The 25,722-nt window shown below is 41.0% G+C and overlaps 1 protein-coding gene across 2 annotated transcripts; it reads left to right on the top strand.

Annotated features, from left to right (window-relative positions):
• Nucleotides 1-1,296: 1,296 nt before the first annotated feature.
• tmem201 (transmembrane protein 201) lies at nucleotides 1,297-25,722 on the top strand. Of its 2 annotated transcripts, none has more exons than XM_023795876.2 (11): nucleotides 1,297-1,410; nucleotides 5,496-5,616; nucleotides 6,151-6,345; nucleotides 7,813-7,992; nucleotides 8,528-8,892; nucleotides 9,978-10,181; nucleotides 14,167-14,399; nucleotides 18,551-18,613; nucleotides 18,806-19,084; nucleotides 21,755-21,892; nucleotides 22,976-25,722. In XM_023795876.2, coding segments are annotated over exons 1-11 (1,878 nt in total). In that variant the 5' UTR covers nucleotides 1,297-1,408; the 3' UTR covers nucleotides 23,074-25,722. The 2 variants fall into 2 exon arrangements, with proteins under 2 accessions (XP_023651644.1, XP_023651643.1); XM_023795875.2 differs by lacking the exon at nucleotides 1,297-1,410 and adding an exon at nucleotides 1,419-1,711.

The raw sequence follows: 25,722 nt of genomic DNA, 5'->3' as shown, positions 1-25,722 counted from the left end.
CTTGATACTGTTTGGGCACAGAGGAATACCCTCGGGTACCGCTGCTCTAACGCTGTGCTTCTTGGTTATAAATTGCAGGCAGCCATCTATCAGTAGCTTTAGAAGGAAAAAAATCCCCAAAACCCTTATAATGGCTTACGTAAACATTTTGTATAACTTAGGTCTATAAACAAAATTGGTGCTCAATATATAACGCTGCATTCAGCAGATCGCTTTCATGTTGCGCGTATTAAACATGTTGTTCACCCTATGTAGAAATTATGTGATGTAGGCCGAGGATAATCTGTCATAATGAAGACAGTCATGTACAGGAGGATGCAGTGTGTCATTCATTTGTTTATTCCCTTTTATTGTAAGGGGCGCGAGGAATTCTTGTTATGTTTGTGCAGGCAAAAGAAAACAGTAATCAAGAACCGTTGAGTTTTGTCGGCGTTCTCGAGTGACCTCTACTGGTCAACAAAATGCACCTAACACGCTCGTTGCGGATTTAATTGTGTACCGCATCACTGATATTGTCTAGCCTTCAATCAGCCATAATAGATTTGTGAATGGACTATTGCCGCATAGAACTACAGAGACCACATATATACATATAAAACCGCGGTTTTTTAAAGATTTGGTAATATACTCGATTTATTCCGTTCAATTATAACAACAAATGAAGAAAGGGACGTTTTATTTCCGTCCTTAGGTTACCCTGATTTGACTCTAGGAAAAGAGAGCCCACATAACAGCAATGTCACCTTATACATTTAGGGCTGGAAGTCCCACCCCAGCTCTTTGTATGTGGAGTTTACACATGTGTTTGTATGGGTCTTCTCTTGTAGTCCAAACACATCTGACGAAAGGATACATCTAAAGATATGAGATTTTAATGGTAAATGTTTCACTTCGGTTACTTTTATACAGTCACGTCCCCGAGATTTTATTTTCAATTTTATATGGCTCATTACAAATTCCTTTGCAGTATGCATTCTTATTTGGAAAGATAATCGGGACACAAACTGGAAATATACAGTCACTCAAACCAGTGCAATGTTTAGGTGAAGATATATATTCCGAACTCCAGTTCAATTTTGAGCGGTATGGATTCTTATTTCTTATCTTATATACATATAATAAATTTTTAGGTTATAAAAACTTTTTGTAAAATTAGATCAGAAATGAAATTATACATAATACAAAGTTTATAAACTAATCTGTTGCCATAAATGTTTTTTTTTTTGTTTTACAGGGAAACTACCATTTCTCCCAGGAATGTCATCTTTTTGGAGTTATGCGTGCCGTCACGTGACACTTCCGGTCCTCCGGAACACTCCGCACATCTTATGCGTTCCGTGTGAAAATCCCGCCACCAAGTACAAACCAAGTACAAATGAATGCATCCTGAAACACTGCCAGCAGATTAATGTAAGGAAACAACAGCTGAAAGCGTCCTAAATGCAGTCTTGTAATATACTCGCCGTACTGTGCAGCGTTAATCCCCCCTGAACCGACTGCTTTGGAATAAGGGGCGGGCTTTACGCGGAGGTCAAAGCGCTGCTCCGGCGCCTCCTTTCCGTCGCCGAAACCTCTTCACGGGCAGATATCCCGCTCTTTGAGAAATGGATGCTTTTAATCAGATGTTATCACAGTACCCTCATGCCTTGTATGGAGGAGCTGGAGCAACGGCATGCGCTACTGGAGTCTTAATATACCGAATTGTAACAAGGTAGGAAAAACGAAAGAGAACATGGAGCCGGGCCTAGCAAGGAGAGCATGAGTCCACTCGCTTTGCACTGGGCAGTCGCGGTGCTACTTAATCTAGCCCGCAGTTGTTGTTTCTGGTCGGTCACAAATGGCATATGGCTAGCAGATGGTTATTCGCTGTGTAGTTGAATAGAACGATTATGAAATATGAATCGCCGTCTTCTGAACGGTGTTTTTCGAGCAATTCTGACAGGAGTTTTTGCCTTGACCATACTCTGGTTATTCTCGGGCTGTGGTGTTTCTAAAGTATCAAAATCAGACTGATTATTTACCACTATTAATGGTCACACCATTAATATTCAAATATTTTTAAGACGTCTTTTTTAAATTCGAAGTATGAAAGCACGTGTGTCGTCTCGTCCAAGAATTGCTGTTAGATAAAAAATAACTGGTTAAAATTGATGTTTTGCTTTATGTAATTTCTTTATGTGATTATAATATAATTTTGTAATAACTTTCCTAATAATTTGCATTCCTTTCACCTGATTTCTCCGCGCCTTAATAATTTGTAAATATTAGTAGTATTTAAATTTAAATGGTAATCATAATTAAGGTTCCGTGAAAGGTGGAAATAAAAGTAAGACCTTAATGATATTTATTTTGACTTTCACATTAATGCAGATGATTAATTCCCCTGCATAACATGTTTGTGGGAAGCTGTTACATCATGACAATTATAATGGTTTTACACTCTGCCCCTATCGTCCACAATCAAAATGATAGTATGCATCAAATCGCCTGTTAACTTTTATGCATTTGCCATTTTTATTACTCTACAATTGGGTGTAAGGCAATACGCAGTATTGTATCTTATTATGAGTAGTACAAAAATGCAAGGTGATTATTGCCCCGACATTATAAGGATCCCCATTCAGTCAGTTGAATGAAAACATATAACCATTGGGGGCAACTGCAAGATAAAACATATATGTTGGAAATGTATCTTGTGATTGTATTCATTTCGTTAGAATTTCAATAGAGAGACAGGCTTTTTGGCATTAGTGTGAAATTAGCCAATTGAATCAGTCTAAGGTTTCATATTCTCCTTTGGTTTTTCAGTGGTGGAGAAATGAGAGCTTTTATTTTTCAGTATTTCTTTCTGTTGCTCATTTTTGATATATTTTTTTCAGTTCTTTTTTTTTGTTGTTGCTATTTTCATTATGGCGGAGCTGATCACTTATTTCACTGCAGGTTATAGACTGAATGTATACCTTGCATGTTACACATAAATATCCCTGAATCCTTTCTGAAGCCCAGAGGCTTTCCAGCTAATTCATTCACCAAAAGGTTAATTACATAAAGCTTCAGTCTCACTGGGTGTGCTGGTCACTAGACACATATTGGTGTGATATATACAATCCATCCACTCATTTTGCCTTTTTAAAAATGAAAAAATCTTAATTGGTGAACAGTGTGTCTTTTTGATGGTTGTAATTTTTAGATGGTAGAAAAGGAAGAAAAATGAGGGAGAGAAACAAAATATTGAAGAACTTCTCAAATTTCAGGAATTTTCCAATGGGATCCATAAACTTTCTTATTGTCCATCCATCCATCCATCCTCTACCGGTTTTCTGGTTCGGGTTGCGGGGGCAGCAGTCTAAGCAGGGAAATCCAGACTTCCCTCTCCCCGGCCACTTCCTCCAGTTCCTCTGGGGGAATCCTGAGGCGTTCCCAGGCCAGCCGAGAGACATAGTCCCTTCAGTGTGTCCTGGGTCTTCCCCGGGGCCTCCTCCCAGTGGGACATGCCCGGAACACCTCACCAGGGAGGCGTCCAGGAGGCATCCTAAGCAGATGCCCGAGCCACCTCATCTGGCTCCTCTCAATGCGGAGGAGCAGCGGCTCTACTCCGAGTCCCTCCCGAATGACCGAGCTCCTCACCCTATCTCTAAGGGAGAGCCCAGTCACCCTACGGAGGAAACTCATTTCGGCCGCTTGCACTTGCAATCTCGTTCTTTCGGTCACTACCCACAGCTCATGACATAGGTGAGGGTAAGAACGTAGATCAAAACTGTCTGCTCTCAAGTGTCCTCCTCGATGTGATGCTCAAAATCTCCAATCCAACCAATACAACCTGCGGTCCAAAAATATTGGACAAATAGCATTTTGTCTATATCTTATTTATAAGGCCTACAGCATGCTTTTAATTTATTACTACATCTGGTCAGCCAGTTCTTTCATTTTCTACAGAATAAAAAACAATGTAACCTTGTTCCACTAATAAGCGCAGGCAAATTTCACTGCATGCATTGCCGATATTAGACAGAAGTGTTTCTGGTATTAATATCTGTTGGAATTTTCCAAAGCATAAATTTGGAAGGTATTCCTTAATGCTTTTAATGTAATTGAGATACAAAGTTATTGTATCTGCTTGATTTTTGCTTCACTACTAATTTCCTCCATAATTTGGTGTCACTTCCAAGTTAGTGCTGGTGGTCAACAAATCAGCAAAGTTAATCGCTGTAAGTCCCACCCAGTGGCGCTTGGTCAAGGGAAAATGCCTACTGTGGAATAAGGACTAAAGAAGTTCTGGAACTAACTCAGGGGAACTACAGTTTGGATGAATCCCTGCAGTAGGAACACAACAGAAGTTCTGAAAAAGGCAGAAATGGGGAAAGCGCCTGTCGGTCATGATTCTTTCAATTGTACAAGCCCTTCATACTCAATACATGCATCAGGCCCTTGCTTTCAAACGTAACATGCAAGGAGTGGTGGGAAGCATGTTTAAGCTCTTGCAGGGTTGAGAACAGCCATTGATTAGCAAGGTAATCCTACCCATTGCCAAACCATATTCCCATCCCTAGATGTGTGTCGTTTCTGAAATAGGTTGCATTTATTTTGGTCATTTAAATGATGGTGGTATTTAAAAAAGGCTGAACCAGTTAAAGTGAATAATTGTGTTAATCTTGTTCCACAACATCCAGATAAAAAAAATAATTAAAAATGATTAAAAAAAACAGCAATTTTTAGTATAAGAAAATGTGCCAATAACCTGATTGAAGGTAAATTAAGTATGTTGAGTATCCAGTTCCTGGGATTACTGAACTTGAGAAACAATGGCATATTAAACTGGGTTGCATTACATTACATCACTGTCTGTTAGGGCAAGCATGATCGGAAAGAAATGATTGGACTTGGAAAACTGAAAATGAGTGTGAAGTATACAAATAAGTTTCAAATGGAATAATGTATATGCCCATTGCTTAGTGTCTGGGGTTTGCATAACTTCATGCAGGTTTGTTGAATACTCTGGTTTCCTCCTAACCTGGTAAGGTAAATTGGTGTCACTAAATTGCCTGGCTGATGTGACTGTGTGCCCTGTAACTTGCATCATTTCCATCGTGCCCCTTATGCCCTGGGAATTCTGGGATAGGCGTACTCGTCACCCTGTATCTGATAAGTTATGGATCAACAGATGTATAAATAGCTCTGAATAGACTGGTTATCTGACTCCTGTTTTCCCTGTCTCAGAATGCAAGGTGAAAGTGAACCAGTTAAAAGTGGAATCTGGCCCCCAGTGTCTCCTGTCGTGAATTGGTCTCTAACCCACTAATTGTCACTCCCAAGTGTAAGAATAAACCTGGTGCAGAAAAGCTTTTGTTGGTAGTGGAAATGCTACTTGTACTTTAATTATAGAGAACCTGCTGCTGTTATTTACAAAATCCAGGATATTTTTTTATTGCTTAACACTTGGCACTGCTAGCCGGTAGCCACATGCATGCTTACAAAACTTGCATCTGATTTGGCAGGAAGAAGCCGACGCATGTTATTGTGAACTGTTGGTTCTGCAACCAAGACACAGTGGTTCCTTATGGAAACAGAAACTGCTGGGATTGTCCTAACTGTGAGCAGTACAACGGTTTCCAAGAGGTAAGCCTCACCTAACCCAGCCAAGGAAGATGTACAAGGAATAGTGTGTTACTCCATTTTTATAAGTTAATGGTAATGTGTTATAATACTGTAAGTGTGTGTATTTATATATTATTTGAGTTGCTTGGTTAATGATTAGAGTTCTGGGTTTTTAATCCCCAGATTACAGGAGCAGCGCAATGTCTGCACATGTTGCAGGCTCTGCAGTTAGGCTAGTTGGTGTAGTGTGTGGAGTATGATTTTGTATACGTGTGTGTATGTTCCTTGCAACAGACTAACTACATGTGTGCCCATTGCTGGTATCTGCACCAGCCCTCCACCAGATTAAGGCTAAATAACTCACTAATACTAAGGAATACTACCCAGGATCATGTGATCCATCTCCCATGAATAGGGGGGAAAAAAACAAACCTAATGTGATTTGTCGATAATTTCCCGAACGCCTTTCTATGGTCACATATAGCTAGTTTTTTCCCGCAAGTAAATCTCATCTAAGTGCTGATTCATGTACCTCGTTTCATTTTTCCCTTCCAGAATGGTGACTACAACAAGCCCATCCCAGCACAGTACATGGAACACCTGAACCATGGCGTGTCCGCAGGTCTCACCCAGGCAGAGGCGGCTCGGCCGCTGCAGTGGGTCAACTGCCAGATGCTTCTGTGCAAAAAGTGTAACCACAACCAGACCTTGAAAATCAAGCAGCTGGCCTCTTTCCTGCCTCGTGATGAGGTCTGTACAACTGATTGGAGGATTTGTCTGTCTGTCTGAATGCTGTGTACTTTGCATGCGGCAGTATTTTTGGAGTTTGTTTGTTTGTTTATTCTCTAGGTAAAAACCCACGTTTTCGGTGACTTGCTGGAGTGAACAGCTTCTTGTGATACAGGTAGTCCCCATGGTTGGAACTTGTACTTGCAGACAGCTCGTACTTAACAGACTGCCTCAAAGCCTGTTATATAAAAAATTCGGGTTAAGTACAATGGTTTGTAATAACGACCGCACGCACTAATTTGTGATGCTTGTGAAAATATTGAGGCTTCAGCAGTTCATCGCCTTGAGGTACAGTACAGTACCTTATTTAGTCATTTTTATTATTACTGTATTGTACTGTATTGTTCTTGTGACTTGCCAACAAATCAATAAATTATATATATTTTTAACAGTTTAAGGCTTTGAAGCTGAGTGGGGCATATGCAAGACACTTATAGAATTTAGAAACAAGATCATTAACGCCGGTGTTTTAACGGAAATAAGACCATGGAGAACACTGTTTACCCTCATTGGCTGGCTGTCAGTTGTTTATTCATTAAATGATTTAATATAAACAGCTTGCTTATTACTGAAGGTCATTGTGTTAAACTTTGTTCTCATGATAAAACATCAATGATGGTTGAATAATAGGCAAAAGTATTCTGAATAAATCTAGTGCCTTTCTAGAATAAGTGAGCAGCACAACAAGATTTTAATTGTAAAAACGCAAAAATGTAGAGGAGAGTTTTGCTTATGCACCCAAGTGCTAGTGAAGAGAATGTTTTGTTTGTTTGTTTTTTTTTTGCATTTTGGGCACCGAGCCTGTAATGGAATGAGGGTGAGGACCAGCAACATGCATAGGAATGCTGCAGACCAGACTGGCTGCTGAATTAAATGTTCAGAAATTCTTTGGATGTCGTAAATTAATCTAACCCAATAAAATGTACATGGAAGTTCTTTCCAAATGAAAAGCGACATTTGCAGTGTTCCATTTCAGGCACATGAAGGCCGAGGCTGTGTTTCATGCTACTTGAGTTTGTGTTTCAGTTCACAGGGCTGCCCTGCTTGCACACTAAAGTGGTTTTTCCACATACAGTCTTTCTTCTGTGCAAGTAGAGCATGACATAAGAACTAAGATGGGAATGATTGAAATGTAGGCGCAGGGAACCCTGGGTGTTTCAAGATGAATGTTCTCCATTTTGCTCTGATTCCCTCCTTTTGAGAAGCTTCATTGTACAGAAGCCTTGTCTGGGTACTTTGTGATCAGTTCTTCACTTTTCAGAATCACGTGTTTGCTGTTCAAGCCCTTTGAGTTCTAATAGTTGTTGTTATCCATTTAACTGGGACGGTCAATGTCAGACTACTATGAAATAATCTTATTATTGGTGACTGTACGTGCCAGCAGACATTACTGGTATTTTAATGCATTGTCTTCCTTGGCTGGTCCAGGAGAAGTACGACGAGGAGATTGAGGTGTACCGGCACCACCTGGAACAGACTTACAAGCTGTGTCGGCCCTGTCAGACTGCTGTGGAGTACTACATCAAGCACCAGAACCGGCAGCTACGTGCACTGCTGTTCAGCCACCAGCTGCGGCGTGGGCGCGATGCTCAGCTGGGCTGCGTGCAGGTGAGTTTGCCCCGCGGGGCCGCCCCCTAAAGGATCTGCCCCCTAAAGGATCTGCCCCCTAAAGGATCTGCCCCCTAAAGGATCTGCCCCCTAAAGGATCTGCCCCCTAAAGGATCTGCCCCCTAAAGGATCCGCCCTCAGTCTTCGATCTTGCGTGCATTCGCATCTCATAGGGGATCAAGACAGGATGTGTAAGGGTTGCTGACTGTTGCGGACCGGCTTTCTGTTTTGTGGGAAACCAGATTTACTTTGGTATAGTTTACATTGTCAGTTTTACGAATTTCACGTTAAAAAACAACTGGAATTTCACTGTAAGAAATTAGCAGTATCGCAGGATGCCTAATAGAGGTGTACATGTATATCTGTGTAAATGGACTGTGAAACACGTGTAGTTGAATGATTGATAGATATTGGTTCTTTAGCATCTCAAGATATTCAGTGCTGTTTTTATGTGCTCCTGGTTCACTTGTTATAAACAGGGACTCCATCATGCATAAGCCGGAGAATGAATTTGGTCTCCTATCCTCCTGTGCAGGCCTCCCACTCAGTCTCGCCCCCAGCACTGGTGATCCTCCTTCGCTTCCTGGCCTTCCTTACCTGTGTGTTCCTGGTGCTGATTGCACTGTATGGGCGGCACCCATTTCTAGCCCCTGCAAGCCCCTTGCAGACACAGAGTGGGGGTGTGATCTCACCTGGATCCAGCCCTCTCCGCGAGAATGTGTCGGACCCCAGCGGCAGCGAGTCGGCGGGGGTGTGGCGTGAGCTGCTGGGCCTGGTGCCAGGTGATGCCCTGGAGAAGGCCCAGGTAGCCTGGGACTACGGCAATGACCATCAGATGGTGCTGGTCTTCCTGGGCCTGCTGACCTGTGTCAGTAGCATTTTCCTCGCTGGCCTCATCAGGTGACACATTTCTGCCTATAAGAATATAGATCCATAAGTAATATGTAGGATTTTACTATGCAGATAAAGGTACATGGGAACTTGATCTTGAAGCTAAAAGGGAAATAGATCAGAAAAAGGCCACTGATGTGATCCTCTTAGATTTCCAGAAGGCCTTTGTCGTTCCCCACAAATGGCTCCTGCTTAAGCTCAAAGCAACAAGGATTTCAGGAACTGTAGCAGCTTGGATTGAAAACTGCGTAACACATAGGAAGCAGCAGGTAGTTGAGGCACAATGTTTTTGGGGGGGGAGGCTGCATTCATAGTGGGGTACCGCAGAGTTCAGTTTTAGGACCACTATTATTCCTGATTTACATAAATGATGTTGACACCAATATATACAGCAGATTGGTTACATTTGCAGACCACAACAAGGTGGGTGGTGTAGCAGATACTGAACTAGCGGCACAAAGGCTATAGTGGGATCTTAATTTAATTAGTGACTGGACTGATACCTGGCAGATGAAATTTAACATAGACAAATGTAAGGTAATCCATGCAGGGAGCAGGAATATGCAGATATTTTGTGGGATCCTCTGAAGTAAAGACAGCTGATTATGAGAAAGACCTTTATGTGTATGATGCTACCATGTCTCACTCTCGCCAGTGTGGGGAAGCAATTAAAAAGGCCAGTAGGATGTTGGGTTACATCTCTAGGTGTGTGGAGTTTAAGTCAAGGGAGGTGATGCTACGATTATGCAATTCCTTGGTAAGACCCCACCTAGGATATTGTGTGCAGGTTTGGTCACCTTACATTAAAAAGGACATTAGAAAGGGCTCTATATAGGGATATAAAGATGATTCCCGGTCTTAAAGGAATGTCTTATGAGGAGAGGTTAGCTGAGTTGAATCTGTTCAGCCATGAGTAAAGGAGAATAAGGGGGGACATGATCCAGGTCTATAAGATTCTAACAGGTCTGGATGCTGTTCAACCGAATAGTTACTTCAATATTAGTTCAAATACAGGAACTCGTAGCATATAATTTTGTACAAGAACGTTTTTACGTTTCGATATAATTACATGCGCTTTGTTTCCGCTGCTGAAGGCTGCGGCGTATTGACGCTATGGCCTCACTGCTGTGGTTCCTGGTCCTGAGCCTGTACCTGCTGGAGAGTTACCTGCTGCCAGACACCCCGGGTTGGCTTGACCCGGTCAAGCTGAGCTCCACGGCCCTCTGCTGCCTGGTGGGCTTCGCAGCCGCCGTGGCCACGCGCAAGCCTGCCAGCCCGAGGAGAGCCAGGGCTCGAAGGTCAGAATTCGAACAGTGACACTTAAACACCATGCAGAAGGGAAGGAGACTGTGTGGCCTAGGATTTTGTGTGTTTTTGTGCGTGTGGGTTTTTTTCTCCCAACGACGTGTCAGAGTGTTTCTCTGCTTCCCCAATCTCCCCCTTTGCTTGTATTAACACAATAATCCATGCATATATTTCTTTAATCGGCTATAAGTCATAATCATTAGTTTAAATGTTAGGAAGTGTTATATGGCACTACAATCACTGAATACATTTTTAACACTGGATTATGTATCTTTATGTTTCGGTTTCCACATGTTCTAGCTGTATTAGCAGTAATCAGTAGTATGTTTAAGTGACATGCAATTAGTAAAGTAAAAAACACACAGTAAATTATATCATAAGACTGGCAATGAACATTTTGTCTATAAACCACTTCAGTAACCAGCTGAAATGCTGCACAAGCCTAATTCTTTGTATTACCTGTTTAGTATTATTTTTAGACTTGGAGCACATTTCAATTTTTTAAATATCAGATACCTCTTGATTTGTTAGTTGTGAATTTTTAAAAACGCTGCCTTTCACTGTCATCTACAGATATAGTCCAGTCAAATTAGAAGAATGTATTGGAATGAAAAGTTTATACTTTGAAACGAGTTTGAAAGACCTGTTTAAATGGTCCACCAGTGCTATAGGTTGTTTGTTTCTGGCTGAAGTATTTCCAGTGATGATCTTTTGCTTTTAGTTCATTGTCTTGGTAGTATTGGTGGTGTAGAGTGTAATGACTCACTGCAGGTAGCTTGGAACATTTACTGAAGTCAGATTTCTTTTGTTGCATTATAGACATTACTGTTCCAAATTCTTTGCTTTTATATGTTCTCTTTAGCTCTTATCCATGGTCAGTCTGTCATGACGATTTTATATGGTCATGTATCCTTCAGTATTATGGATTCACTTGTCCATAATTAAGCAAGTAATTGTTCATTTTGTACTGAAAACTGAGTAGTATAATGAAATTGCAGACCCTGCATAGCTATTAGTCTGCTGTAACTCAATTTATCTACGATGCCTGTGACTGTATTTCAAAAGAAAGCTGAAAGAATGTTGTTTAATTACAGCTTATGGGTGTAATTACCATTCAGCCTGTTTGGGGCAGTTTTAGTGACCAGTGATAGCGTTTTGATGAGGAACAGTGTTTGGTTACTACACAAAGTGGCAGCTATAATGCATTTATGGTAAAATGTGTACAAGATTTACTCAAAGGTTCCTCAAATTTGACTGTGTTTAATGACACTACATGATCTAGAAACAAATCTGTTTTAGCCCTGCTGGTTTTTATTGTTTTACATACCTAGAGAGAGAGATATTTAGCAGTCTTTAGTAGCAAAAAGAAATAACCACTAATGCTTAACGCTAAATAACACTAATTGTTATACTTTTTAGCTGTGAATAATTGGATTGATTAACTCTGGATTGACACTACAGTAACAGACACATGATGGCACAAACACTTCCTTTATTTCAGTTTGGGGAAAGAAGGCAGTCTTGTGTGACGGACCCATTGTTATATACTGCATTCTGTTAGCACAGTAATGAACCCTGGTTGTTAGGCTCAGCATTCCTGAAAAAAACCCTCTGTGAAGTCGTAACAGAAAAACTGTTAGCTTTTGGGGGAAAAATAACCAAGATGACACTACTTTATAGTTCTGTCACTGTATGGTGACCTAAATTGTTATAAAAATATAAGAATAAGTCATGATTTTATAAGTGTTTTGTAGGATTAGTTCTGTTTTTGTGTTGTGGCATGTCTGCATGTGAGTATTATAATTTGCACCTGCATGTGCCATTTAAACAGGTTCTGAAACATAGCTGTAGTCTTCTGGGAATTATGTGAATGAGAAAGCTATTGGTACTTTCCTGGCAAATTCTTAACCCTATGACATGACTGACATGCTGTCCTAATATTTTACAAGTTTTCTAAACACTCTGAACACTATTTTATTTCCGAACAAATTTTTAAGGAAGAAATGTGTTTCATCATTTAATCTGTCAGGTTACAATTGTGTTCTAGGAATGTGATCTTAGAGAGCCATGTATTAAAATATTGTAGCATTATGATAAATGTGAATTTACATAAACAGTTGACTGTATTGTATCCTCTTTGTTGTTTTGAATGAAGCTTTGTATTTTGCCAGCGAGGAACCTGACAGTCAACATTAGGTAGTGAGTGCAATTTCCATATAGTCCTTGGAGACAGATTCCTAAAATCTGAAAGTGTCTATAGTTCTGTTCTGTAGCTTAGTCATTTACCTGGTTTCCATTCGTTGGGATATTCTTACTGTAAAATTCAGCACCCAAAGTTAGAGGCGGCTAGGGAGCTCCACTTGCTACTGCCCTCCTATCCAGAAGAGGGCAGCACAGAGTTCTTGTACTGTGTCATTTTCAAAGCCCCTGTGAGCTTTGGCTTCGTCTCGACTCCAGCTGTATGCCACCTGCCTTTACATGACTTTGTGTACACTTACGCCATCTTGCTAATACAGCACAGTAATTGGTTCTTTGGGGTGTACCAACTGTACATGTAATACCAAAAACTGAACTGTTAAACTCTTCAGGTACGTAGGTGTGTTCTGCATGAATCTGGATTCGTTTGAGACAGATTAAGGAGAATCATAGATAATGTCACAGGCTAAAAGTTGTTATTCTTAAAGCTTTAAGGTATTCTCCAATGTGCCATTTACATGTATGATTTTACTGTCATTTCTTGTTTAACCATTGGAATATTTAACGTTTTTTGTATTTTTACGGTTTATTTAACTTAATTAAAACACCAAGGTCCAGTACCCTCATGCTTGTGTATTCTTTTTTTTTTTGTTAGGCTAAATGATCGTTCTCATTTTGGAATTTTAAAATTTACTGAAATTTTTTAAATGTATCTTTCAGAAAGATTTGGACTATTGTTGGAACAGTCTTTTTAGTAAATGTACGAATTACTGGCTAATTTGGGTACTGTCTTAAATTGTCCTCTTGGACTTTGTCATGTGATGTAATTCTGTAAACAATATATTGTTCCATAACTGTCATTTGAATCAGTTAAATAAACTGTGCAATATTCAAATGTGTGTATGTATGCTATTCTTAAATGGCAGTCAATCCTTGTTACATCACCAGTGCTTTCATCCTGAAGTCATAAGAAACTTTAGTAAAGTTAGACTTTACATGACCTTCAATTCTCATTACTTTGTGATTCAGTTCAGCTGTGTAGAAAGAATGTTGGCGCATCAGTTTTAATTCCAGTGGTACATAAGCACCAGTTTGCGTGTTGATACAAATCTACAGATTGAAGGATGAGTGCTTTTGAATCGATGCAAAGTTTTTCTTTTTGAAAGTGTACTGGCCACAATGAGGCTTATGCAGTTGCAACTTCATTCACATGCATTTGTAATGTTTTTCAAACAAAAACACAAAGGTGAGAATATCCTATAACTGCCCACACATTACTTTTTCTGGCCCACAGCTAAGTGAAGGTCCATAAGAATGTATTTGTTGGATGGTGTGTATAATATATATGTTTTATCTCAGCTTTTGTTAAAGTTTCAGTAAATTTGCTCTTTTATCTTGAGTATATTTTTACCTTCTTAGTTTGGTTTTATCATCCGCTTAAACTTGCTTTCCAAATTCCTGAAATGTTTGTATGTCAATCAGCCAACTTGAACAGCTGTAAATGAATATGTACTTTTGTGGGAAGTTACGAGGGGCGTATTACATTTTTATTAGTGATATTAACTCGTCGCTCCTGGAAATTGTGTATAAATGAACCAATGTGATATGTTGCAAAAACCAGCCTTGTGTTAGTGGTACGTATTTGTAGTGGTGACGTTTTCTTAGGCTCCTTGCAGCTGGCCCTGGGGGGCCGACTCTCCCCCTGTGTCCCTGAGTAACTTGTAACAGCACAGTGTCCTCGCAGGGCTTCAGTCCAGTAACCACTCTGCTCTTCTGTTCTAGGTATCTGTGTGGCGGCTCTTTGGGCTCCTGCTATGACGGGCATTTCCCAGTGATGGCGTCGGCCCTGTCGGGACCCTCTCCCCCCTTTGCACCTACACCGCCCCCCAATCTGTTGCACTTTCTCAGCCGCCAGCTGTGCCAGCAGCGGGGGCGCCGGGCCTCCCCCTCCTCTCTGCCGGGCCGCCTGAGTAGAGCCCTGTCCCTGGGCACTATACCCTCCCTTGCCTGCACGGGTGAGTCTCCATGCTGGCTCCACCATGCCACACAACCCGCTAAGCCAGCGGTTCTCAGCCCATGGGTCGTGACCCAAATTTGGGTCGTGGCAAAGTTCTGAAAGGGCAGAGTTGGAAGTGTAAGCATTTTAAAACCAGCGAGCTTCTGTGCTGAGCCATGGTCCCGATCAGCTGAGCCCCAATCTAGAATTAACCTATATAACAGGGTTTTAGTGAACGCTCAACCAATCCAAGAGCCCAAACCACAGATGCTTAATGTAAAATTCACTGGCACATCCAGATTTGTGCGATAGTCTTTGATTGGAGTGAATTGCAGAGCGCACTGCATGCTTGATCACCATATTAATTTACCCAGACTGACGGTTAAATAAAAGTCCTCACAAAGCTTAGTCACCCGCTATCAGAACCTTAACATCCTCTGGAATGTTGTACTGAAGTGACAGAAGGACGGTTGGCACCTTGCTGCATGAACTCCTAGCATGTTCTGAGCCAAGATGCGGGTCTGGTACCAAGCTGGGCTAACGGGGACATGTCCTAACCTGAACGGTGCTGATCAGCGTCAGTGTTAACAGAACGTGTCGTGGTTGGCGTCTTCCGAAAGTTCGGATCCAGCACTGCGAAAGTGATGTTTGTAGTTGTGCAAAAAAGAGAATTTGCATGAATAATATAAGGGCTTCTGGGCCATTTTTGCAAAAGAACCTGATCCTTTGCTCTAAAGGCATGTGTCACCTCTTCATCAAGGCTGCCGGCCATAAGCCAAGTTTCCTGAGGTGAGGTTGGGCTGCCTCTCATGTGGAACCATTGCTGAAATGCATTGTGGGAGCTGTGCATGGGCCAGTGGCTTTGCATCTATGGAGAAATGAACTGGCCTGTCAACACTGGCAGTGCCGCACCCAGCAGTGGAATTTAACCTGCTGAAGTGGTGGGACAGGACATAGGCTCCCTTACCGCTGTCAGGTCACTGTTCACTGGTGGCAGATTTTCCCAGTTCAGGATGATTATTCATGGTGAGAGAATCCATCCTGTATGTTGACTTTTGTTTCTGAATTCAGAAGACTTACAGCCCTGCTCTTTGTTTTGTAACTTCAGAATTCTATGTGCAAATACACTTAGTTTTGAGTGCTGTTAAAGAATTACGGACTAATTGTGAATTCAGGTTTAATTCAAACCTTAACTAGGTATGACTGGGCTTGCGGCACTTTCAATAAAGCTCAAATGTAGTCTTTAAAGGGGGTGGAAAGTAAGACATATATATATATATGTCTTACTTTCCACCCCCTTTAAAGACTACATTTGAGCTTTATATATACACACACACACTCACTTTGTGTCTCTTTCCATGAAGTATGCTAAGTACATTAAGTTTAAAGAAAATGTCTTTTTCTAGAAATGTCAATTGTGTCCAGTCATAGGTCTTGCAAGATCATTTTAACATGGGAGGTGCTGGTTTGATTTGGCTTTGTTCAAGAAAAATAGTTTAGGGTGGGAAAATGTAAGTAGTCGTCATCCGCTTTTGGTTAGCTAGAGGGAGAAATTGGTCAGATAATTAGCAATAACTAAAAATTACTCTCCCGAGAGCTGTGCCTCGTTTGTTTGTCACTGATCACTGCTGCAGTGACCTGCTGCGGAAAAAGCTGGAAATGGGGACATTCACTTACCCAGGCTTCTTGTACACAATGATAAAATCATGAAAAAACGTAAATGTGTGATATTCAAATTAACATGTCTAGGTGTTAAAAATTTTCCAAAATATCTTCTGGCTATTTTGCAGTTCAGACCATTAAAATTAATTAATGCAATTATGGGCTTGGCCCTTTCTTCGCCCAACAGTGTACACTGCTTATTATTTAACCAAAGTGTTAGTCATTTTCACATCTAATATCCTGCTGTGTGTCAGAGGCTGATCTTTGACAGTGGCAGGTGGAATACGGAAATTACTAATATTGTTTGACAAAATCGGCAAAAAGAATAGTCTTCAGTTTACAATTGTGCATTCCCTTTTTGCTGGATTCTTAGACACATCTAGCTGAAGATGTTGCGATTATTCTGCAGGCTTGATGCTGGCCTGTATTTCCTGCCCTTTATGGCACGTCGTCAGATCAGCTCAGCTGCCAGCTGCTCTGCACGTCTTTGCAGCCTAAGGCATGCTGGGATAGCAAAGCCACTTTGCAGCCTAAGGCATGCTGGGATAGCAGAAGCCACTTTGCAGCCTAAGGCATGCTGGGATAGCAGAAGCCACTTTGCAGCCTAAGGCATGCTGGGATAGCAGAAGCCACTTTGCAGCCTAAGGCATGCTGGGATAGCAAAGCCACTTTGCAGCCTAAGGCATGCTGGGATAGCAGAAGCCACTTTGCAGCCTAAGGCATGCTGGGATAGCAGAAGCCACTTTGCAGCCTAAGGCATGCTGGGATAGCAAAGCCACTTTGCAGCCTAAGGCATGCTGGGATAGCAGAAGCCACTTTGCAGCCTAAGGCATGCTGGGATAGCAGAAGCCACTTTGCAGCCTAAGGCATGCTGGGATAGCAGAAGCCACTTTGCAGCCTAAGGCATGCTGGGATAGCAGAAGCCACTTTGCAGCCTAAGGCATGCTGGGATAGCAGAAGCCACTTTGCAGCCTAAGGCATGCTGGGATAGCAAAGCCACTTTGCAGCCTAAGGCATGCTGGGATAGCAGAAGCCACTTTGCAGCCTAAGGCATGCTGGGATAGCAGAAGCCACTTTGCAGCCTAAGGCATGCTGGGATAGCAGAAGCCACTTTGCAGCCTAAGGCATGCTGGGATAGCAGAAGCCACTTTGCAGCCTAAGGCATGCTGGGATAGCAAAGCCACTTTGCAGCCTAAGGCATGCTGGGATAGCAGAAGCCACTTTGCAGCCTAAGGCATGCTGGGATAGCAGAAGCCACTTTGCAGCCTAAGGCATGCTGGGATAGCAGAAGCCACTTTGCAGCCTAAGGCATGCTGGGATAGCAGAAGCCACTTTGCAGCCTAAGGCATGCTGGGATAGCAAAGCCACTTTGCAGCCTAAGGCATGCTGGGATAGCAGAAGCCACTTTGCAGCCTAAGGCATGCTGGGATAGCAGAAGCCACTTTGCAGCCTATTGGAGGGGGGGGTGCCTTTGCCCAGAATGGAGGGGTGCTGTTATAGGATGTTCAAACCCTGGGATTAAGGAGTGGGATTTGTGAGGGGTGTGGGGTGTCTGGGAAGTGGTGTCTTGCTGCATAAATAACTGTTGTGCACCGACTGCAGCTTCACAAGTATTGCATGCACCTGTTTTATGGTTTATACCCCCCCGCTGTTCGTCTGGCCAGCTGGACAGGTGTTTGGGGATCACCAGTCTGCTTCTGTGACATTAAGAATGACTGAAACTCCCATAAACCTGGCTGTATTTGTTGCTGGCATATTAGTTTTCGTCACCTTTTAAATGTTTATCCTTGATTTTTATATTATTTTTGTAGAAGTAGTGATCTAGATGCTCTGACAAACAGCCTTACACACACCTGACCACTGCACATGTCGAGACTGTGGCATTAAGATGTTTTTCTTCATAAGGTGCTCATCTGCCCTCCCCCTCACCTTCATGTTTTGGAATAAATCTTGATCATGCTACTACAAACGGAAGTTAACCAGCTTCGTTTTAATGCTAGTAAAAACTACCTGGTAAAGTCAGAGGCATAGCGATGTGGTACATTGTTAGCTCATTGGGCTCAGTTTATTTGCTGGGATAAATATTTATATACCAGTGTGTGATGGGTTCTAGTTTTTTTAAGTTATAAAAAAGGCACATGACCTGCTTCATTTGCAGATGTGTATCACCTTGTGACCACATAAAAAAAATTAAACTACATCGCACTGTAAATTAAAACCATGAGCGTTTTCAGTGACCCAGGAAAGATCTACTTTTCTATTTCCACTCTATATTTTAGCCTTTTCAAAAACGGACAGACTAAGTGTTGTCTTTTTTTTTTTTTTTCTTTGTCTATTGCCATGCAATTCTAATGAAGTACACGTAGCACAATTTTACCATTTAGATATTTACACCAGAGCCAACAATTCTAGTACATTAACTGCTGTGCTACTGCGTACAGGAAGCTGATTGCTGGTTTTTAAGATCTGTGAAATGGACAAAATAATCTCTGTATTGTTTTCTTTCAGATTCAGGTCAGCTGTTCAGTGGCAGCCGTCAGCCTTCACTATGTAAAGATTCTCTGGCATCAGGTAGCTGAAAACAACTGTTCTTGTATCAGTTGGAAGGTATTAGTATAAAAGAGAATTCTGAAGATTGGAAAAAACTTTAAACATTCTGAAATGGCTACTGTGTCATCTGTACAAAAATGTAGCCTGTAATCTTAGTAATTGTTGAAGTTCAGTGGTTTTTCACGGGCAGGTTTGGTTGTCTCCCCTGTCCAGACTACTTCTCATTAAAGTCCGGAAGCCGACCTTCATCCCCAGGACCTTCCCCGGCCCCTTCAGTCGCGGGGTCTGTGACATCCACGTCCAGCTCGGCCCGCCACCGTCGGCCCATCATCAGCCCGGCTAGGCTGCACCTGGGCGGAAAGAAGCTGCAGCTATTCTCCAGTCCCATGGAGCCCAGCTCGCCGTCTGCGTCTCGCTGCTCGCCGGAACCCGGCCTCTACCCCAGCTCCATATTTGGCCCAGAATCCTTGGCCTTCCCTTCCAGCAACCGTGGTATGCAGGAGTGACTACATGAGCCACTAGCGTCTGTTTGTGTTTCGTTAGGCTCTAGCTGACTTTCTCAGGAAATGTTTTTGAGGACAAGCCTTGATTTGGTTGGCATCATTTTTTCATTTGAGGGCCAACTTTTTTTTTTTTGGAGCCCCCGTCATACTGTGTGTTTCTCTGTAATCCGCAGCCCAAATCACATCACATGCACATCTTTCATCTCAGATTTAGTGTCACATCTCGCATGATTTGAAATGGACTCGACCTCGTTCCCATTTCTTTAGCTGCGGAGTCTGTAGTCTATAGCACTTTCTAGTACTGTGTCGTTTGACTCATCATTCCCAGTTTCAGTGGTTATCTCAGTGGCTCTTGCTACATTCTCAGAAAGTGTTAATGTGTGAGCTAATCACGCAGCGGGTACAGAAATGGAAATGGAGTTTGAGTATCGGAAGCATGGCTTTATTGATCTGTGTAGAATTTTTCAGATTACATCCTTGTTTTTTTGTGACTAGTTCCACTGAGACAACGAACACACTCAGATTGCTTTAATGCACAGTGAAGGAACCACTTATCTTTCTGTATTACCACTATACTTAACGTGATTTAGCTCAGGTGGTCGTCCACCAATAAGCTAAAACTAACCCCACCCTGCAGCTTTGGTGGTCAGATAATCTGAGCTCTAGGTGTGAACTTGGAAGGAGTTAAACATCAAAGACAAGTCTGTCTGCTGAGAGAAGTCTCTCTTGTGTATCCAGTAACACAGGGCTAAACAAGACACACAGACACCCACATCTGATGAGAGGGAGAGAGAGAGAGAGAGAGCTTTATTAATCCCTTAAAGGGAAATTATCATTACAGCAACATTAGCATATATAACACATACATCACAAACTGGCATGTATATAAAACAAACAAAAATAACCAATGTACAATGAGTATCCTGATATGTAAATAATTGCTAGTATGTAATAGGGCTGGGTGATATCATATCGATATTATATCGCACATGCGCAATAATCACCAGGGCTTCAGGTGACAGATGAAGCATTTGGCCGGACGCCAGCTTTTCGGTGAAATATGGACATTAGTTTACACCCATAATTTGGTAAGAGGATTAGTAGTATGGCTTAAATATTAATGAGGTGTTTTGTGATACCAGAAAGTTAGTAATCTGTATAAACTTTATGTTTCTTAAATTCGATTAGCGGAGCACCCCGCATAATACTGGTTTGGTATACTACGGTTTGGTATACCTCAGTGCAATATGCACTGAAGTCGTGGTGAAGAAGAGCAGCCATGACATCTTTTAAAAGAGGAGATCTTGTGGATAAAAAAGGTAAAATGACGTCGGCGGTGTGGTGGTACTTTTTGCAGTTCAAAGTCTGACACATTTATTAAACATAAGGATATGCCGTATTTATACTAATAATGACTTTTGGGCGTCATACAAAGCCTCATTAATATTTTAGCCATACTACTAACCTGCTTAAATTGTGGACGTAAATAAATGTCCGTATAGCCCCGAAAAGCTGGCGCATGACCAAATGCTTCACCTGTCACCTGAAGCCCCGGTGATTATTGCGCATGCGCGATACAATATCGATATGATATCGCCCAGCCCTAGTATGTAGGTAATGTGCAAGGTTACATTAATAATTGGCATCAGAACGAAGCTCCCCTTTCCTGACAATGACACAAGCTGTTGTACAGTGCAGTGGTGGTTGGTAGGGATGATTTCCTGAAGCAGCCCTTGTCAGAGTGGAGCTGGATGAGCCTGCGATGCTGAGGGTTCTCTGCTATTTAAGCAGCGGATTGTGCAGGGGATGTTTGACTTTTCTCTTTTCACTGTGGTCCTCACCAAACTTTGGGAACTTCAGCTCTCCTCGTTGTCCTTTATAAGCAAGCCCCCGCATGTATTTGTGTTTCAGGTCGTCTTGAACATTTTTTAAGATCCTTATCTCAGGCAACATTCAGTACTTTTTAAATGTTTTCTAGGTGAATGTCACAATGAAATATTACAACTTTTAAATATTTACCTCCACAAGTGAAAATGAGGAATGATGTTCTTTATAATTGGTTGAATAAGTGTGTTTTAATTTCAGAACACTTTGCAGGAGGGCACAGACTGCTGTGGTTGTTTTCTAACTGTGTAAATATCTGAAAGGGATCTGAGTTTCTGAAGGCTTTAGAAGTAAAATTATTGTAAAATTGTAAGTTAACATTTTCAGTAGTCATTTCTTTATTTGGGATGACCTTAGACATGTTGTTTTTCCATAGATATAGTGCTGTAACAAGTTTGGTTCAATGTGTCTGATTGTACCCCATGTTACCTATGGGGAGAGGTCAAAAAGTGGATTTAAGCCATTTTGCTTCTGGTGAGGAAGTAACAGTCTGTAACAGTCTGTAACAGTCTGTAACAGTCTGTAACAGTCTGTAACAGTCTGTAACAGTCTGTAACAGTCTGTAACAGTCTGTAACAGTCTGTTAGACCATGTGTGGGAGGTTGGATGAGTATAAACATGGGGGGTGGAGGGCAGAACAGGAGGATAATTGACAGTTCAGTTGTGGACAGAGTCTTCAAAACAACTAACATCTGAACGGATGATTAAATTCTGAAGTTGTGTCTGTATTTACGTCTGTATCTACCTGTATATGACAAGTCAATGTCTCTTCCAGACCTGGGTTCCCTTCTAGAAGATAGCAGCATGTATGAAGATGTAGAGGAAAAGAAGAAGAGTGGCTCCTCAAACTCTTCTACCTGCCTGGTGGACACTACGACCGGAAGGGGCGTGGAAAGCAGAAGCGCACTGAAGGGTGAGTGAGGGAGTAAAGCAGAAGCATTTGTTGAAGCGGCAAGTTAGGTTCAGTTCCCAGGGGCAGCCATGTTGTTTAACTGAAGAGTAAAGCAACAAGCCTGAATTACATAAGGTTGTACAAAAACATTGTCAATTATAAGATCAAATTGCCTGCCTAGCAACTTAAACTGCTAATGCTAATTAAAGTTATTGTAACATGTGAAACCACACGTTTAATTTCCTGGAAAAAAAAATAATTATAGGAGTTAATTTTATGTTCTCGAAGTTTGTGTCAAAAGGATGCATGTTTCAGCGCCAAATTTCACTAGATTTACTGTGAACGTTCTTAGGTTCTTTGACTAAATGGCTAAATAATCCTGTGTGTACATATAAAATATGTAATACAGATGTAATATATAATACATATGCACTACATGAAATTAATTGCCTAAAATGGAAAATGATCGGAAATGCTTTACAGTAACTGCACTTTCATAATGCATTTTTAATGCATTCCCAGAACTTTCATAAGCAGCATGTAATTATACGTTAACATCCTAACATTTCTTAATGGCTTTATTATACATTAATAACAAACATTATATAATTTTGCGGTTATAATGTTTGTTATATTATGTTATTCATGTATAATAAAGCTGTTAATGTAAAGCATTACCAGTTGGTCTTATGGTACACTGCAGTCGCATGCAGTTTTGCATTCTTTACAGTGCGCTTTATGTGTGTATTTTTTCCCAATTTTTTTCAATAAATTTAGAATTTGTGACTTTCAAAGCTCCTTAACAAACTGTTCACAAATCACTATATCAATGTGTTTTACCCTGACCCTTGCAATTGCAAACCAAGTAAGATATTCTATCATTGCAAATGAATTAGACATTCGTGCCATCCATGTAATACTTGGGAAGAGTGTTGCCTTTGAAGAATGCTTGAATTTAATTTTATCTTTGTGGTATTTTGAATCGGAATTGATGTACCAAATAGGCTCATGACTGCAGATTTATGGTTAAGGCTGAAACTGCTTGTGTATGACATTAATGTCCTGTGGATATTCATTGTTGAAGCTGTGTCCTCTCTGTTCCAGGCATTCTGCGCTGCTCTCTCTGGCTGAGTCTCCTGGGTGCTAGCTTGACAGCCAACCTGGTATTTGCCTCCCTGTACTGCTACCACACCTGGAGATGAGCACAGATGCCCCAACCCCTCCTCACTGACCCCTGATCTTCACCATGGCACTAAGCTTCAAAGTGTCTCTTATAACGTGTAAGCTGGGACCTCCAACCCCCCCCACCACAGATTTACATTTTCATTTTTCAGTTTAGCAAGATCTATAGAAGCTCCTGGATTACAGCAATTCAGAGCACTTGGAGAACACGCTCTGTTGGAAAATACTCAGAAGGTGTAAAATACTTCACGCTCAAGTGTGACGGTGCATTTTTGTCTAGTGCATTACTTCTTATTTCTTATTTTTATTACTTTTTTAATTACTTGGCACACTTTATGTTGCAAGTTTTATGGAACTGTCTGTGGAAGTAAAGGTTGTCCTTGCTTGACAAGACGGCCTGAGCTCCGCCGGAGTTCTCGGCGTGCGCCGCCTTCGTCGTGCTTCTACACGTGTCCTCATCATTTCAGAATGTAAAACAAGCTTTCGTGCTTGAGTCGTTTTTGTATTTGGCAGCAATTGTTCCATTAGCAGGAGCAATTGGATAAGAAGAAATACTTGAATATCGGCTGTGCTGGCAGTGCAGCCCCTGTAATGTGGGCGTTTCGCATGGGCCGCCCCCCCCAAGCTGCTGGGTCACACTGGCATCCCGTCTGTGGGGGCTGTTGGTCTGTCAGGCTGCTGTCGTGCGGGGAGACTGGTTTGTTAATGCCAAACACGGTGTGTCCCAGACTACAGGGCCGTCTCCCCTGCTCTGTGTTTTGTTTTAAATCTATGCTAAAGGTCCCTGTTTTCCTTGGATAATCCATGTGGAGAATTTTGGCAAGGAAAATGTACAACACTGTTAATCTGGTCTGGGAAAAGATGACATTTCTACTTTTTGTTGTATTTGAAATGTAACTGCTGTGTCAGCTTACATAATTTGTCGTGAAACATGACTCCTGGGTTTATGTGTTTACATGTTCTGTGAATAAGCATTTCTCCAACCTTAACCACAACTTTTTATTTATCTTTTTTAACACAATCCTGAAGTGAAACCTGTCACTTTTGTGTGTTATGTTACTTTACTCAGATCAGTTCAGACACTATTTTGGCACGAGGACTCTTGAGTTTAAAGGCAAATTGAAACCTAGTTTGAAAGCTGTAAATCAGTGTTATTGGATCAGAGGTTGCATTTACAGTGACTATATAATTGAGGTTCTCTACGTTTCATGAATTTCAGATGCCATGATTCAGATTACTGTAGCCCCTTGAGATTTTTACGTGGTAAGAATAAACCATGTTTTACACATTTATACAGTATTCATTTATTGTTCTACTGAAATCATCCAGGTGTGTAATACTTTCACATCTCCCTGGTTTGATTTATTGTTGTAGATTATATAGACCTGCTTTAGTGACAGGCTCATGAAAACACCTTTCAAATATGCTGTTAGCTGTAAGGGAAATTATTGCATTTTTTTTTGCCCAAAAACGGTAGAAAAAGAGCATTTGAACTGATGCTGAAACAGTGGCAAAATGGGGCTTTTCTTCCTGGTGCTAATTTAATGGGTGAAAGTTTACATCATGTTCATAATGCGTATAAATGATTGTGTTTCAATGCACTTTCCCTTATCTGTACTAGAGTAATGCAATTTGAGATCAACTAATCCCGAGAATTTCCTTATGCAATATTTTTGGAAGAACAGGTCAAATACAAAACCTTTTGAAAAAGTTTGTGTGAGTTTGTGTGACAATATAATTATTTGTCTATAATAATCAAGTTGGATACTTGGATGATAATTTTCTGATTTTAACTTTCCTGTTGCCTTCAGAATTTTTGAGTCTCTTGTTTTTTCTCCAAATAAAGGTTAAAGCATGACATTTATCACCATAATATAGGTTTTGTTGAAGATAATGATAGAATGATGATGGTATTACAAGACCAAATCATGTGTGTGTCCCATTTTGTAAGGAAGGCTTTCTCATTTTTATTCGTGTCGCTGATGGACTTGATATAGTGCGTTCACTTTTTCTGTGACACAAACATCACCAAAATTGATGATATACAAGCGTATAGCAACAACACATTATCTTCTGAAAAACAGATTTAAATTCATCTGTGAAAGAATAAAGTTTAGGTTCTTTTTCACTGTTTAAAAACCTGTGGTGAATTAAGACACCAAGATATAAAATCTATGTTGTATTGCAACAGCGTACCCTAACAACATGCCCTGTGTCTTTTGTGTAGACATATTTACAGGTTCTGTAAGTGTTTAAATTATTACAAAAAAATCTTACCCAAAAATACGAAAATAATTTAACACATTTACACAGAAAGTGTCCTGTCCATTAATTTAAAGAAAAAATTACCCTTCCCCTCTCCATGAGAGGTCCTGCATTATTTAAGAAATCCAACAAGCTGTGTAGTTAGCAACTGGCTAAATGGAAATGCCCTTATTTTTTCTGTAATTGTTGGTGTTTTGACTTGGATGGTATGTAAGTTGAATAAAGGTTTGTTTCAACCAAGTATAATTATAACCTTGAAGATGATGACCAAATGCAAACCCAGAAGGAGTCATCAAAACATTGAGAGTTTGCATCTATAGAAAGCTGTGAAATATTTAGAGTATTATATACAATACATAATTCTGAATGCAATTGGGAAGTAAATCATCTGTATGTTTAAAATT

Source organism: Paramormyrops kingsleyae, chromosome 18 (genome assembly GCF_048594095.1).
Source record: "Paramormyrops kingsleyae isolate MSU_618 chromosome 18, PKINGS_0.4, whole genome shotgun sequence".
Lineage (NCBI taxonomy): Eukaryota > Metazoa > Chordata > Actinopteri > Osteoglossiformes > Mormyridae > Paramormyrops > Paramormyrops kingsleyae.
The sequence above is the reverse complement of the archived record's forward strand: the minus strand, read 5'-3'. Positions and strand labels throughout refer to the sequence as shown.

Coding starts and splice junctions, on each gene's coding strand:
- tmem201 (XM_023795875.2), top strand. CDS start 1,605: ATGGATGCTTTTAATCAGATGTTATCACAGTACCCTCATGCCTTGTAT. Junction 1,712..5,495: donor ATATACCGAATTGTAACAAG/GTAGGAAAAACG, acceptor CTGATTTGGCAG/GAAGAAGCCGACGCATGTTA. Junction 7,993..8,527: donor CTCAGCTGGGCTGCGTGCAG/GTGAGTTTGCCC, acceptor CCTCCTGTGCAG/GCCTCCCACTCAGTCTCGCC.